Source organism: Cygnus olor, chromosome 1, assembly GCF_009769625.2.
Source record: "Cygnus olor isolate bCygOlo1 chromosome 1, bCygOlo1.pri.v2, whole genome shotgun sequence".
Classification (NCBI taxonomy): domain Eukaryota; kingdom Metazoa; phylum Chordata; class Aves; order Anseriformes; family Anatidae; genus Cygnus; species Cygnus olor.
This window is the reverse complement of record NC_049169.1, coordinates 115,511,329-115,527,233: the sequence shown is the minus strand read 5'-3', so window position 1 is coordinate 115,527,233 and position 15,905 is coordinate 115,511,329. Positions and strand designations below refer to the sequence as shown.

Genomic DNA, 15,905 nt, shown 5'->3' with positions numbered 1-15,905 from the left:
ACGTGGTAACTCCTCCTCCTGTGCGCTCATTCCATCATTCACCCTGCCTTCATCTGTGTGCTTATTGTCACTTTGGAAAACTGATCAGAGATTTTCTCGTTATATTTGCAGGCAAACTTGCTTTGATAACAGCTTCTAAAAATCTGCTACTAGCTGTGCCTGGGTTAGACATTGCGTTTGTGTTCTGTCCTTGATTTTGTCTGTCATTTAATGAACTGCTCAAGTGAAGAGGGAATGGTGTAGAAGCTACAGAAAGCCCCTCAAGAAGTTAATGCATAGGCTTGCTTAACCAAGGAAGGTGTTGTAATTCTCCTCTCAAACAGCTGAGCGTAATGACTGTGAAAAGGCAGAAGTTTCTGACTGGAAAAGTTTCCTGTGGGGAGGTTTTAAGCTGAGCACACAAACTATCTTTGTGGCCGAGGACAAGATAACATATCTGTGCCAGAATGAGGGCCTTTTCTTTCTCAGAGTGGTAATCCAAAACAAGAACTGGAAATTGTGGGGCTCCTAAATCTCATAGCATTGCGATTCCTGCAGTTGAGATGAAAACAGCGTTCACTGCATTGCTGCCTCAGGGTATACTTGTTTTCTTGTGCAAACTTTTAAAGATTATTACTTACATGGTACGGATATACATTTCTCAGCCTCGAGTAACTTGTTCTTTCTTGAAATAGATGCTAAATGCAGTAAAACTTATTTCTGTCCAGAGGGAAACCAATCGGGCCTGTAACATCGGGAGTTTTACACATGCACACAATACAGTCAGTCTTGGGGAAGGTGGAGAAGAACTTGTTCTGCTGGACTGTATGAACTTCCTTCTGAAATCATGGCCATTCGCCATCCCTTTTACCACAGGAGGGGCTCTCCTGTCTTGCACGGAGAGATGGGGAAGAAAGGCTGATCTGGAGGAGTAACAGAAAGGCTGTGTGTGAAGCACAAATCTGTATGGTGCCAGGAACAATACTGAAACATCTCAAGGCAAGAGGATGCCCTGAGTGACAAGGAGAGGCATTCTGATTCTCCTTGAACTGAAGTAGCTTTTGCTGAAAGGAGGGAAGCTGAAATTTTGCAGCTCTGTCCAGAAGAACTGCAGAGTCAAGTTATAGAGGGGGAAGGCAAAGCAGGGGGGCAGGACTTCGATAGCTGTGAGTACACATGTTCAGGCACTTCAGTTACTTAGAAAAATATTTGTCTTGCTCTGACGGTAATGTTTCTTCAGTCTTGTTCCTTCTTGTTTGCCTGGAACAGTGTTTTAGGGTAATTGTACTAATAACTTTAGAGGAAGGGCTGGGAGCTACTGCTGGATAGAAGATCCTCAAAGTGCACAGAGGTGCCTTGCTGGTGGTGGAGTGTCTGTCCATGGGGAGATGCTGGAGTGATAAGGCACTTTGGTCTTGCCGGTGGGAGAGTTCTGGTGCCTTTGTGCTGCTGCTTCACCTCACCCAACTTCTGCAAGAGTAGGAGGTCTTGCTTGTCCAGCTACAAGATAGCGAAGGAGAGGAGCTGGAGCATAACCCCTCTGGGAGTCCAGAGTTAGCCAGCCACAGCTGCTGTGCGATGGTGCAAGGTCTTTGTTTTAAGAGAAATTTTGTTACAGAAACTACAGGCTTTCTAGCCTCTGTTGAAAGTAAAAGGTTGGTGACCAGGTGATTTCCCTTGTATGGAAGGGTGGGAAAGAAATGAGGAAGACAAATGAAATTGAAGAGCAATTTACCAGTCCAGATGCTACTGTTTTCTCACGAAAATCTACCCTCCCTTTTTCTCTGCCCTGTCAACCAGAAAGGGGTGCTTTGCCTGACCTTTCCTTTACTTGCTGGCAAATGCGTTTTATCGCGTAACTAGAGCTTTGCAGGATACGAATGAGCTGGGGTTTGTTGGTGGTTGCTCTTCACCGGCTCAGAGAAAAAGAATTTGAGGAAGGAGGCTGGATGGGGCCATGGTGGAAGAAGAGCACAGCATAGGAAGCTTCGATATTTTTATTCGTGTTACTGTTCTGGGGCAAACGGCCTACATGTTTTTGCTCAGGTCTGTCAAAAGTGTCTGCTATATTTCTAAAGAAATGTCACTTACGAAGAGAAGTGGCAGTTGCGGTCTCTTGCTGGTAGGCAGCATCTTAGATAAAAACAGAACCTCTTTCCCTTCAAGTTTTTGCCAAGAATTCTACTTTCTCAGTGTTCTTACTCCATAAACCATCGTGCTACTCCAGGTAAAAATGGGTTTTGCCTGATATGTTATTTTCCATTAACAAACAGGGAAACACTCCTTTTTGTGATTGAACTCAGACTCCTGTGCCTGAAGACCACAGTTTCTTTCTTAAAAATTAGGAGAGAAAGGGAGTATTTGCTGGGTGACTTCGGCAGAAAAGAAATGAATCAAGGAAACCAAAAGCCCAAACACCAGCAGTATGTGCTCCTAAACTTCTGGTACAAATGTCAGCAGTTGGATTTGGCATATCTCAACAGGGTAGAGAAAGAAAAGTAGAAGTTCCACCACCTGGAGCATGTTTCTATCTTAATAGTAAAAACAAAAGAAAAAAGTAGCACAGGAACGTATCTACGAACTCTTCTACCATGCTTTCATTTGTTTTTGTTTTTAAAGGAGTAATCAGCTGTGTACCTGGTAACTCTGTCTCTTAAATGTTCCAGTTGAATGGCTCTGCACCACATGTGCAGCAGGTCCAACTAGTTCTGAATGCGCTAAACTTCCCATGCATGTGTGGGTCAGATGTGTACGGGTGGTAAACCACCGTGCTTAGGATATGCAAGTGTCAGCAGTATTTGCATCAGACCTGTCCTTTTTCTCTCCTCTGCGCTCCAAAAAGAGGGAAGGACCTGTCAGTTTTTGTCATCTTTAAGGAAAAACCATGCCACTCCATCCTCATTGTGAATGAATTGAGTGATTCTGTGTTTTGACTCAACTACAAGTAAAATGAGCAGTTAGGGGTTTTGGTCTTGTTAGCTATAAGAAACGCTTAAAACTCTTTTCTGTTATGTCCTAATTGTGGCTGCTTATGGTGATTATATGGGATTAAGGGACAGAAATCAGCTTTGAGGGAATTTAGGTTTTGGGGAAGAGGAGAGGCGAGGGAAGCAGATTTTTCCCACTTCCCAACTAGAGTTTGCACAAGACAAACCTGAAAAGGCAAATCTTGATGCTCATGGGTGTGGTTGTGATAGTTATTTGTCCTGTCCACTCCCTCCCCCTGCTCCTTTGTAATTTCTCCCTTAATGGATGTGCTCAGAAGCCCTTGATGGTGCTCTGGTGCTTCTTACAACGTATCCGATAGAGCCCTGGGAAATGGGCTGTGTATTTAAGGAGAGACTGATAAGAATCTTCCAGAGGGTACATGATTCATTTTAAACCTTCAGCTTTAGTTCCAGTGCTCATAAGTGAAGCAGTAAGTGCACAAACATAATTTACTAACGTATGTGTAGAGTTTCCCTCAAACAAATCTTGCAGCAAATGATTTGTGCATCGCATTAACCTGGTTAACTTGGCCTGAATCCATCCAAGGAGAGTTTAACTCACCTTTCCAGTGGTGGAGCTGTGGGACAGTAACCACAGACGACCAGTGACGAGCACCTGTCTTCAACCAGCAGAGGCTGCAACTTTGCAAAGCGAACTTCTCTCCCTGGCTTAATGCATGACTTTTGACTTCTGCACCTGGGGCTTTCCTCTGCTGCCAGGTGCTTTCTGTACCTTCGTGGGACTTTGAGCACCAGCTCACAACCTCAATTACTTTACAGAGGGAGGAAAAAAAAAAAAAACATTGTGTTTGTAAACTCACTGTGATAACGGGTTAAATTACTACTTATAAAAGTCAAGGTATGTACTTAAGTAAGTGTATGGCATACAACCTCGTCCCAGACATTTAGCTTCACCACTGAAGTTCAGTGCCTTTCTTGGTTTGGTCAAAGACTCAAACTTTTAAAGGCTTCTGCTCGTCACCACCCCAGTGGTGGAATTAATCAAAATCCTCTCAGCAGCAGCATTATGCCGAAGTTTCACATTTGTAGGATACCACTAAAATAAATCTTGCCCAACTCATTTTAATGAGTTGAATGTTTAGTGAGAACAGCCATCCTATGATAGGATACTTGGTTCAGGGCAGGAAAGGAAGGAGAACAAACTTGTTTGTATCCACGGTACAAAATTTAGATCTTAGAGATTCTAATGTATAGGTCTGTGAAACACAAGGAGTCTTCGTCAGGTGAGGAGTTATCTTGTGTTATATAACAACACAAAAGAAATTTTGGAAAATGCCAGAATTGTCGGGTATTCATCCAGAAGCGTATGTTTGAACTGCAGTGTTTAGAACTGAATGCATAGGAGGAGGTAGAGATGTTAATGAAATTGCCTGGAAATCTTCCAGCTGCAGAATGTAGCATAATTCTGGTAGCCTGAAGTCCTTCAGTTTATTAGTTCCTTTCTTGCTTTCACCAAACATTCTTCTGAAGACTAAATCATTTTTCTCTTCCTTTGCCTCTTCCCCCCTTTAATTTCTTTAGGTGGTTTCTTGTAATGTTGTGGGAGATTCCATTACGTTTGTTTTCAGCGTCTCACATATTTCACCTGAAGCTGCAGAAAGCCAGTCGTACAGTGTGAAACTGTCTCCACTTTACTTGCAGGTAAAGCATTAAGTATTATTCTCATTTTTTTTTACTTTCTTTTGTTACATCTCATCCCCCAGCTCAGCTGAAAGATCTGAAAGATGGTATCAGGTTTTCACCTCCCGGTTGAAAAATGCATGCAAGCTCATCTTAAGTCCAGTAAAACATTTAATAATATTACGGTTCTATCTGTGGCGAGTTATAAATTCATGAATTAAGCCTCTTCTTTAGCACAACTGGATAAATAAATCTTTGGATAGATTGTTCAGATGTTTAGAACAAAAATACCCTTTTTAACTGGCATATGCTCTCAAGCAACTTTTGGTTTCTTAGACTGTCACTTGGGCATATGCTGACTCAGCAACAGGTATTCTTCCTTTGGTGAGCATCAGTATGGAGCTTGACTTAAAATTTCTTTAAAGGTCACCAGAACACTCTTCAGTAACTTCTTTCCTATCCACAGCTTCAGCTCTACGTGAAAGACAAAGGAGATGATGTCAAAGTTGAGTGGGTCCTCATTAATACCAACGAAACCAACTTTGAAATCCAGCCAACAGGACAGGAGGTCAGTCAGTAAGTTTTTATTTGTTGCAACAAATGCAAAGGTGCACTTCAGATGTGGAGGGGCCATAGACAAGCTCTGCCAAATCTTGCTGCTGTTGCCCCAGGTAGTCACTCTGTCCCCCTGCTCAAGGAGGCAGAAAAGATGGGTCTCCAACCCTCCAGTGCTTTAGGGTATCAGTGATAGTGGCTAGAGCTAAGGTATCAGGTGAGGCTGGAACAACTGAAGTAAAAGTGCCTGTTCCTTTCTGCTGGCCGCATTCAGCAGAAGAATGGGGCAGTTATCTATTGACAATGGTTTCTTAAACTGCTTCAGTGAAACTTGCCATGGCTCATCCATCAAAACCCCCGCATCTCTGAAATCTGAGAGCGTCTCTCAGGATCACTGAAGCATTAAAGATAAACCTGCATTTGACAGACAAGTGACCCGGCAAACATTTTTCAGCCAAATTCAAAGGTGTGAAAAATGTCTGTTACTAAATGCCTTCTTTAAGAGCACTTGTAAAATAATGAAAAAAATGTAATGATGTTCCCATCAATGTAATTACTAAATTGCCCTCTTCCTTAACTTAATTAGTTTTAGAATCTGGTAACCCTGGTTCAGATACCACTCTGAAAAAATACAAATTTTTAAGGAAGTGATGGGTTATCTAGAAATATCTTGAGGCTTTCTGAATTTCACCTTATCTTAGTATATAAATTCTGTTTTTTTGACACATATCCTGAAGGAGTTTCTTCTGCCTTTGAATCTTCATAATTTGGCGGGGGTCACAAACATGGTGACTCTTACACCTTTCCTACAACAGTGGGTGTGTGGTTGCTTGTGTATTAGGAGCTTGGTTTTCTGATTGAAGGCCTTGCTAAAGATTAAGGCTAGTGTATAGCAGAGCTGCTTCTGAAGACCTGTACGAAATGACCTAGAATCATAATTTATTACCATAGCTTTTGTACACAAGAATGTTAAGCTCATAACTAAAGAGAAGCAAGTCTTTTGAAGTGTGTTTTAATGGGGATTTACTGTGCATCTAGCAGTGTAAATGATCACTTTTTGAACAAGCATTAAGTACTTAACACGTGCAAATGACTTTGGCACTGTCACTGACCTTCACTGGACTTCAAAACCTGCTTTCGGAGAGGTGCCTAAGTCCAGAGTAACAAAGCGGTTGCAGCGTGCTTTGCTTGTGTTTTTTTAATGAGCCTGTTAAGTTCTTACTACTTAAGGGCTTTCTTCCCCTTTGAAGTTTCTGTTAGCATTTGTGGAGATGGGGAGGCAACAAACAGCTACTTAATGTATATAACAAAGAGCAACCTACCCCTCGGAAGTGCCTTCAGCTCTTAAACTTTAATGTTGGCCTTTGTCTTGTTTTTTCTTCTTTCGGAAGAGGTATTCTGTGTACAAATAAAGATCTGTAATTGCTGATTATTATCTACACAATCGTTCTGTCATCAGTCAAACAGGTGGATGGATATAACAACCTATTTTCTGCTGATAAAAGCTGGATGAGCCTGAGCTACCTTTGGTGCAATCTGGCTGATTTGCAGGGCTTGGGTTGCACGTGGTTCCGCTACCTTGACCTTGTGTGCTGCCTGGCCTTGAGCTAGCCGCAGCAGCTCACTGTCAGCCCCTGGCCTGTGTCAATCCCACAGTAAAACGTGTAGTCTTGAACCTTTTTGCTTGGCAGTTAAGTCACTGTGACTTTGTGGAGTGTGGTGCGATAGAGCATCACTTTCCGAATAAGGATGGCTAAAAAAAAAAAGGTTGGCCGGAAAGGAAGCTCTTTAACCAAATTGTCTTGCAAATAACTATGGAGGAGGAAAAAAAAAAAAAAAAAAAAAAAAAAAAACAGGAAATATCTACTAGTGGAAATCCAATGACAGTTGTTGCTGTTGTTATTATTAAATAACAAATACCAGGTTAGGTTGGTGGCAAAGTGAGAATTGGCTGGAATTTTACTACTTGACAATATTCTTCATCGAACAATGTGTAGGTAAGGGTAGGGGTGGTAAATCACCTCCAAAACAGTGAAAACAACCAGCAGTTTATCTGCTTATTGAAATATCCTGAAAAATAAAAATTACTGAAACTGAGACTTTCATCAGCCTGATTTACTTCTTTCATATTTTTAAAAGTATTATCTGCATCTGCAGGAGTGCGCTGCTGCTTCTTTCTTTGTCAGTTTTTTTGGGTACTGCAGCATGAGCAAGGCAAAGCTGCTGAGGAATTAGCTGATGCTCTTGCGGGTTTTGAACAGTAGCTGCATGTCATCAGGGGGTGGGTATGTAAGGAGGTGATGAAACAGGATTTCTGTACGCAACATGCCTGGGATTTTTATGAAACGCCCTGGATGTTTCTGTAACACTTGGATAATTGGGAAAGGGGTGTTACTCCCGATTGGTTTGACCTGTTGTATAAGCTGCAAGCATCCCTTCAGGAGATCAGAAGTAACTCCATGTGTGTGTTTTCCTACTTTTTTAAAAGGACTGAGGGTTTTAGTGACAGACCATCACTTGACAAAACTGGGCCTGCTTTGTTAGTGCTGCTTGCTGTGAATCGGTCGTGGCATGCTTGCTGTAGGTGTGCTCCCATCTGCCAGCAGCATGTGGAAGGGGACCTTTTTTTTTCTGCTTTGTATACTTATTGCATTGCCCATCTATTCTGTATCCGCAGCTGTAAGGTGGTTCCCTTTCTTTTAAAGCCTTGCTTTGCTATAACACAATCTCTCAATGTGGTACCATGTAAGAAGAGACGGATGAGTCCTCAGATCTTTGTCTTCAACTTCAACCTTTTCTTTAGAAGACAAACCTCATGGAGATGGGCTGCCTTCAGAGCAGAGGGAGCATCAAACTGCCCTTTATGTGACAGCTTCATCTGAAGATTTGCTCCCTTGTAGATAACTGAGCAGAAGAAAGCTTCTGAGTAGCGTGACACTGGAAGCAGGCTTCTCTGTGGGCACAGGGGGAGGAGGGATGGTTCACTGTCTTCAGACACCTTACAATTATTCCAGTGAAGCCACACGTGTAAGCAAAATTTGTGACGTGTTCTGATGCTTCAGAGAGGAAGTGTGGAAGCAGGTGGTGTTAAATGCAGGTGGCCATGAGGTTTTTGAGTAGGCAAACATATGAGTCAGTCCCATGGAGTGCCATGACTGCCTGTCCATACAGCGTGCTTTTTTTCAGCAAAGTTAAAGACCTCCAAGAGATGCTAAAATAACTTCTCAGTGCGGCCCAGGATTAGCACGTTCTCATCTGTCGCAAGCTGGCGTAACTCCCATTAAATCAGTGGCACAGCGCCTATCTGCTTATCCCATGGCCTGATCTGCTTTCCCAGCAGAGTGCAAAGCAGTACAGAAACTTTAAAGCAGCATCATAAGATACAGACTGTCAATGCAACTTCTGTTTTTGTGGCTAATAGCTTTGCCTTCTTAACTCTCAGAACAGAGTGTGGCTTTGTTAGGGTACATTTCTAGTTTTTCTTTAATGCTTAGTGTAGAAATTGAACTATTTATTTGCATGATCTCCTGGTACATTTAGTTATTGGCAACAGAAACCATATCTCTCTCTGATGAAGATAATTCTCACTACCTTTGGTGGTTTAGATATGTCAAATGATTTATTTTTTTTTTGCCTTAACTTGTATTCTTCTGAATTTTGAACAGCATGATTGTTTGTTTCCCCTTAGGGACAGGGAGCGGGGACATGTGCAATATCTGAAACGCTCAGAGATGTTTTGAAGAACCTCTTTAGCTCAGTTTCTCCATCTGTAGTGTTGAGTACAAGGCCTACAGACATAAAGGAGGTTCAGGTAAGTCCTGTTCCTACCTGAACCTTTTGAGAAGTCTCTTTCTGCGTAGTGCTTTTATTTACCTATTCATGACCCAAAACCAAGTAAGTTTAACACCACTCAGTGATCAGAAAAAACTGCGATGCTTGCTTTAAAACAACATAGCCTTTGGCAGTGAAAGCTTTGTGATTATGACTCCCATGTGGCTACTTGTAGATGTTACACCACATCACATCTAATTCCCTATATTAATGTGACAGAAGCTGAAAGCGTTTGCATATGCACAATCCCTCTTCTTTTGCTTGCTTTTCACAGAATGTACAGAACACGAGCGCTCTCCCTCAGGGCACTAGTCCGCCTAAACCTCCAAGGGCTCATGAACTGAAACTGCTGGTAAAGAACATCGGGGTAAACCTAGCTGATCATAGTGCTGCAGGTAACATAGCCCAGAGGATGCTGCTCATTTTTAAGTAGGGTGTTTGTTTTGTTTATTTGTGTGTTTGTTTTCTTCCAGCTGAAATCATTTGAAAGTTCTAGTTTACAAGCTTGGCTCAAAATAAGATGTAAGAAATTGCTGTACTCCGAGAAACGGGCTTAGTCATGCTTGTACAAAACCGTGTTTTAGTTTAGCTGATTATTTAGACACCTTGATCTTCGTGTAAACAAATTCATCATGTTTGAAAACAAATTTAAATGAGCATATTTGTAGAGCTGGTTGTTTATTTTCTGGAGTTTACTTTTTATTTCTAAATAAACACACTTAGGGTGTGCACAAGGTAGTGGGGGAGGGCTCAAAACCAACTCTTCATTAACTCTTAGCAGTGGCATTGGTTTGGTTCAATATTACCTTATTTTTACATCTGCTTTTCTTTACTTTTGAGCAATTTACTGATTTATGTAAAACTCTCCTCTTTTATGCAAACTTTCCTCAAAGGAGAGTGTTGGTTTTTTTTGGTGGTGGTTTTTTTTTTGATTTTTTTCTTCCCCAATGAAGTACCTCTGTGGGGAGGGGTGGGGGGTACCTCTTGCAGGTGGAGAATGAAGCCAAAAAGAGATCACTGCCTGGTGAATTTGCACTGTTGGTTTAAGAAAAAAGCACTGAGCCTGTCTAACAAGTATTCAAACTACTTCAAGTGCAAGCATGCTTCCGTCACTGCTTGAGGCATGAGTGAGCATATTTGGGATTTTGTCAGAGGAAATGCAGATATGAGGCCCTGTGATTTATGGTCGCTAACAATTCTGTAACAATCTTTTTAATGGAATCTTGTGGCTTCTAAATTGGGCAAGGTACTAATTTTGGATAAATATATCCTGCTTGCTTTACTCCTTTTCAGTTAGATGTAGTAAGTTTCTGCCCCAGACTGTTGCATAATGCTGCTTTGCTCATCCTGGTTGGAAGCGATTCCTCTAAAACTTTCTGCAGGCTGGTTTTTTTTTTTTTTTTTTTAATTTTATATATATATATATATATAAACTCTTTGCAGTGAAATGTCCTCTATAAATAAAGCTGTGCTGGAAACTGTAGATTGCAGCAGGAAAACTCATTTAGAATTCATTGTTACTCTACAGTTTTGTAGTGCAAGCTAAGCATTTCAGTAGAGCTGATCATTTTGGCTGCTGTTAGAAAGTCATGAGATGAGATGCCTTTATTAGCACAGAGCACAGGCTGCAAAGGATTCATTGCTGTGGGAAGGCTCGCTGCCCCCTCCTTGAAAAGGAGAGGAAGAGGGGACAATTAATGCACTCTTATTTGGGAACCTAGATACTGAGATCCAAAAATCAGCATTTGCTCTCCTAACAGGAGATGGAGGAAATTTAGGTGGTTCCCTAGCAACTCTCGGAGCTCAGATGCTTTGGAACTGAGAAAGTTTCACAGTGGGGTTTAGCTGGTCACTTTAAATCCAGTGAAAATACTGCACAGCTGGGTAGATGCTGGCTTCTGGACATAGCTTGCTGCCTTTTAGTTATTGTTCCCTTCCCTCTTCCTGGCCTTGTCTTGCAACAATAGTTAACCATCCTGTTGCAACTCTGAGACTCCCTAAGAGCGTGTGCACCACCACAGATACATACTGGGTTGGGGAGGGGAGAGGAGGGTTTGTCCATCCCAACCATTAAGCTCAAACATGGATTGCCAGCAAGGTTTATAGGATCTTGTGGCTTTCCTATGGATATGTGAGTTCAGCCAGTGAGTAACCAGCAGCAGAACTGGCCTCCGCTTATGGGCTGTGCCTGGTTTTGTCTCCTTAATTTGTGCATGTAATCAAACGCTGTCCTAGATTGGTGCTGTATGGCCCACAGTGCATCATCAAGGGTAAAAACGATTTCTCTTGTTAAGGAAAAAAAAAATTGTTAGCTGTAAACAACAGAGAGTGCAGGGCGGAGCTGTTGAAATACCCCGCTGCAGTGTCAGTCCCTGGGTGGCTCCAGTGCAATTGCAGGCAGAGCTGTAGGCGCTTTTCTGCACCAGGCTGCTCAGCTCTGCTGGCAGCATGAGCAGGCTGCAGGGACATATGGCTGCTATAACAGAAAACCGCCCTGGGTTCATTAACTCGGGCTCAGCGCATTGGGAAAGCAGCTAAACTACTTACTCCAGGGTTAGGTTGGATCCCAAATAAGCTGCGTGTACGTAGTGCTTTGTCTCCTCTGATAACCTTGTCAGGCCCAAGCTGCTTCTCCACAGCCCAGATACACCACCAGTGGACAACTGATAGTTGGTGGTGATGAATGTAGACCTGGGTTCTTCCGGAGAGCTGGAGGCAACGTATCTTCTGTTTTGCTTTGCACAGTCATTACTGAGCTTTTTGCTGCTGCACTTGCTATAGGGGAACCCCAAGACCAAAATGATTTCTAAGGCCGTGGAAGCCAAACAGAAGAGATTGTTTTAAGAGTGACGTGTTGAGCAAATTATTTGCACTTGGAGTAGCAAGTAGAAAAAACTACTCTGATACACCAGTTAGTCACTGGAGCGAATTCCAAGATCAAGGTGTAGTAACTCTGCACCAGTACTCTAAAATGCCATGAACTTGTTAGAAACTGCAGTCCATGAAGCCATCGTTAATTAACACGACTGTGATCGTTCCCTTGCTAGCAGAAGAAAGTTTCTTTGGTGTCCAAAGAAACCGTGTGACTCTGGCCAGTAGGAACAGTAGGAACTTTGATCTGTTTTTGTAGAGCAGCTCAAAGCAACTTTACTTCCCCACCCACACCACCACCTCCTTGTTATTCACTCTGCATCCACATCCTTTTTTTTTTTTTTTTTTTAATCTTTTTGTGCCTGCACTTCCTTGCTTCATGACAGAATTTAAATTGGGTCACCATGTTTCACACTGTATAGAGGAGTGTATAGGACAACGATGACCCGGTCTCGACCAGTGCCATTACTGCAGATGGTGTACAAACGGAGTATGGGGAGAAATTTATTCTGTGAGTGGGTGAGGAAGCGTTTCCAAATGGTCTATTCACAAGTGCAATATATAAGGAAGAGGATTCTTCACTTTCTTTTGAGTAAGTGTACCTCCTGGTGATGGAAGATTAATAACTTTTTTTTTTCCCCCCTTACAGGCAGCACAAACCTTGTGTGTATAGTTCAGTTGAATGACCCTATGCAGAAGTTTTCCAGCTCTGTAGCCAAAAATGCTGCAAATCCCTTTTGGAAGGAAGAGTTTGTCTTGTGAGTAACTTACCTACAGAGAACACTTCATAGTAAAACATCTTTTTTTACTGGCACTTTGTGAGCTTTTGAGGGAAGAACAACGTTTTGAAATATGTCCTGTCAGGTGGCCTTGGAAAAATCTGGAGCTGGTAGGGACCTCAGGATATCTAATTACCCTCTGCGTAGATATGAGATCAAATAGGTCTCTAGATCTCCCTGGCAGATATCTGACTGTAGTTAATGACAGCAATAACAGGCAAAATAAATCACCCTGTACTCCAATTCAGTGTCAAAAAAAAAAATGTTAGCAAGGTTTTTAAGTCACTTTACCTTGAAAACTGCATCTGAGGAAATCTGTTGTCTCTCCCTTCCCTCTCCCCCAACTGGCAAATGTAAATGTGCAGACAGGTTGACTGTCTAAAAGAATTATGGCTATTATACAAAGCAGAGTGTAAAACTAGATAGTAACTAACTAGATTTTTTTTTTTTGTGTAGAACATAAATGGGAATTTGTGGCAGCCTGCACAGTATTGTGTGATTTATGCAGCTTCTGTAAATAGGGTCAAAACTGAGCAGTTCTAAAACTGTTTTAATTTCCACTTTCTGGTGGCAGAGCAGAAAAGATCTGGTAGCTTCTGTGTTGTATGAGGAGGGGAAGGGAGAGCCACAGATGGGCGGTAAGTTACAGGTGTGTTTCTCTAGTGGATTTAGACACGTACACAGGCAGAAGCAGCTTCCCAGGGAAACGGGTAGCAGTGCTGCCATGCAACATACTACAGGTGCTGCTTTTTTTTTTCCTTCTACTGGTTTATTAACGTGAGAGGCACTTGGTACATAGTGGAGTGTCCGTGGTTCTTTATGTAGCTTTCCTCTCCTACTTCAGTTCCATTCATAGAATCATCTAGGATGGAAAAGACCTTTAAGATCATAGAATCGTAGAATGCCTTGGGTTGGAAGGGAGTGTTAAAGATCATCCAGTTCCAACCCATGGGCAGGGATGCCACCCACAAGATCAGGTTGCCCAGGGCCTCATCTAACCTGATCTTAAACGCCTCCAGGGTTGGGGCATACACAACTTCTCTGGGCAACCTGTGTTAGTGCCTCACCACCCTCTGAATGAAGAATTTCCTCCTAACTTCTGATCTACATCTCCCCTCTTCTAGTTTAATACCATTCCTCCTTGTCCTGTCATTATCTGATTGAGCAAAAAGTTGTTCTTAATCTTTTTTATAAGCCCCCTTTAAGTACTGAAAAGCTGCAGTGAGGTCTCCCTGGAGCCTTCTCTTCTTGAGGCTGAACATCCCCAGCTCTCTCAGCCTTTCTTCATAGGAGAGGTGCTCCAGCCCCTTGATCATATTCATGGCTCTCCTCTGGACCTGTTCTAACAGCCCCACATCCTTCTTGGGCTGGGGGCCCCAGACCTGGTTGCAGCACTCCAGGTGGGGCCTCACAAGGGCAGAGCAGAGGGGGACAGTCACCTCCCTCCACCCACTGGCCACTCCTTTGTTGATGCAGCCCAGGGTGCAGTTGACCTTCTGGGCTGCAAGCATGCACTGCTGGTGATCATCAAGAACAAGTCCATCTGTTTTTCTGTGACATTTTTCATCACTGCCCAGTCACAGTGTGGCATTCATCATACTCATTCTTTATCTTGTAAAGCAGAAGCTCACCTTGCAAGGATCTGAGTGAGCATTCAGACCTGTGCCTTCCAGTGCTGAGTGTTGCCTTCCTTGAGGAGAGGTGTGCACTTCTGTGTGTATCTCCTCAACTTCAAGGGGGAGTGAGTGTGCAGTGCACAGATCTTTTCCTGCCTCCCCCTTGCAGTCTGCTGGACTGTGCCCACATACTTTATGGGAGCGTGCTCTGCAAAAACAGGAGTGTTGTAGGGAAAAGCAACATAGGTTGCTTGATATAAAGGAAGGCACTGGGACTGGTTGTCAGAAGCTGTACAGGACTTTGAGAACACTGGACTCCTCTGAATGTGTGCAGAGGTTCAGATGATAAGCAGTCTCTGAGGTCAGCAAATTAGAATGGATGTTGTAGAACAACACTGAGAAGTCCTGTCTTTTTGTGTGGCTTGGTGGAGAAATATGCACTGTCTCCTCCTGCTGGCAAGTGGAGAACCAGCTAGGAAGCTCTGTCCCTTAACACTGTACAGTTCAATGACTTAATGTCTTATAGAGTCTGATTTCAGTTAGGAGGATCTACAGCTTTTGTGGAAAGCCAGAGCAGGCTGTGTTCTTCCGTGACAGCGTGCTGTGTTCCTGTCACAGCTTAAGGATTAATGTGATGCAACTTCTCCACAGTAGGAGAAACAATGCACTTCTGTAGCAGCTTTCTTTTCTGGAGTATCTCAAAGTGCTTCACCCCCTAGGTTTGTGAATCACTTCCACCATCTGTTGGTGGAGCAGCATGTGCTCAGTTTTGTAGAACTGACACACGCCCAGCGCTTTCAGACAGGAAGTTTATAAGAATAATGACCTTCCCAACTGAAAGTGCAGAGGGAGGGCAGGCAGGATGTGATTAAGTTGACTGGAATTTGGCCTTGATGCTAGGGATAATGCTGGGTTTTCCACAGTGTTTGCTATTTTTCAGAAGGGCATGAGGTAAGCTTGGGGACTTTTAAAGATAAGTGATCAGGATTTGACTGTATACTTTCTTTCATATTCATTCCCCCCTGACTTTTTTAATTCAGAAACAAAAATACCCACCAGCTTGAAGACCAGTGCACTGACCACCATGTCAGGCCTTGATTTAGATTTGTGAGAAGAGCAGCAACAGGTGGCCTCAAGGTTGTTCTTTTCAAGTTTCGTAGGTGCAGGAGGGGATGGTAGAGGCAGGGAGAAGGTTAAAGCCTGCTGCATAGGTTATGTCCCGGAGCATCTGATGGAGGTGCAGTATCTGCAACCAAGATCACGCCAGCCTGAAGTGGAGACATGGAAAAATAAAATACATGCATGTGTTCCCTCGAGCTTTTTGGCAGAACACTTGCAGAGATGGGCATAAAATCAAGTTTTACTACAAGATTCCTCAGTAGCTACCCAGTTCACTGTCTCACTGGAGGAAAGTTTGTTCTTTTTGTTGTTTTTTTTAATCTCTTGTCTAGTACATCTTACAGAGTTCTACAAATGTCAGTAATTCTGCTAATAGTACACATTAGTTCTGTCACAGAGAAACTATTTCTTCTTATCTTGCAACATCCTTGAGTCTTATTTTGGAAGTCATACTGACTCCTCTCACTTGAGCCCGTGACTATTTCCTTGCTTCTCTCCTGCTTTGCAGGATGCTTTCCTGCTTTGAC

General features: G+C 42.8%; 1 protein-coding gene across 2 annotated transcripts in view; it reads left to right on the top strand.

Moving 5' to 3' along the window:
• The window catches only part of C2CD2 (C2 calcium dependent domain containing 2), a 39,955-nt gene that overhangs the window by 6,903 nt on the left and 17,147 nt on the right, over positions 1-15,905 (top strand). For both annotated transcript variants that reach the window (XM_040530390.1, XM_040530400.1), the window contains exons 3-7: positions 4,509-4,628; positions 5,074-5,175; positions 8,851-8,973; positions 9,268-9,388; positions 12,514-12,622. In XM_040530390.1, the coding sequence (XP_040386324.1) occupies positions 4,509-4,628; positions 5,074-5,175; positions 8,851-8,973; positions 9,268-9,388; positions 12,514-12,622 (575 nt within the window). The remainder of the gene's footprint in view (positions 1-4,508; positions 4,629-5,073; positions 5,176-8,850; positions 8,974-9,267; positions 9,389-12,513; positions 12,623-15,905) is intronic.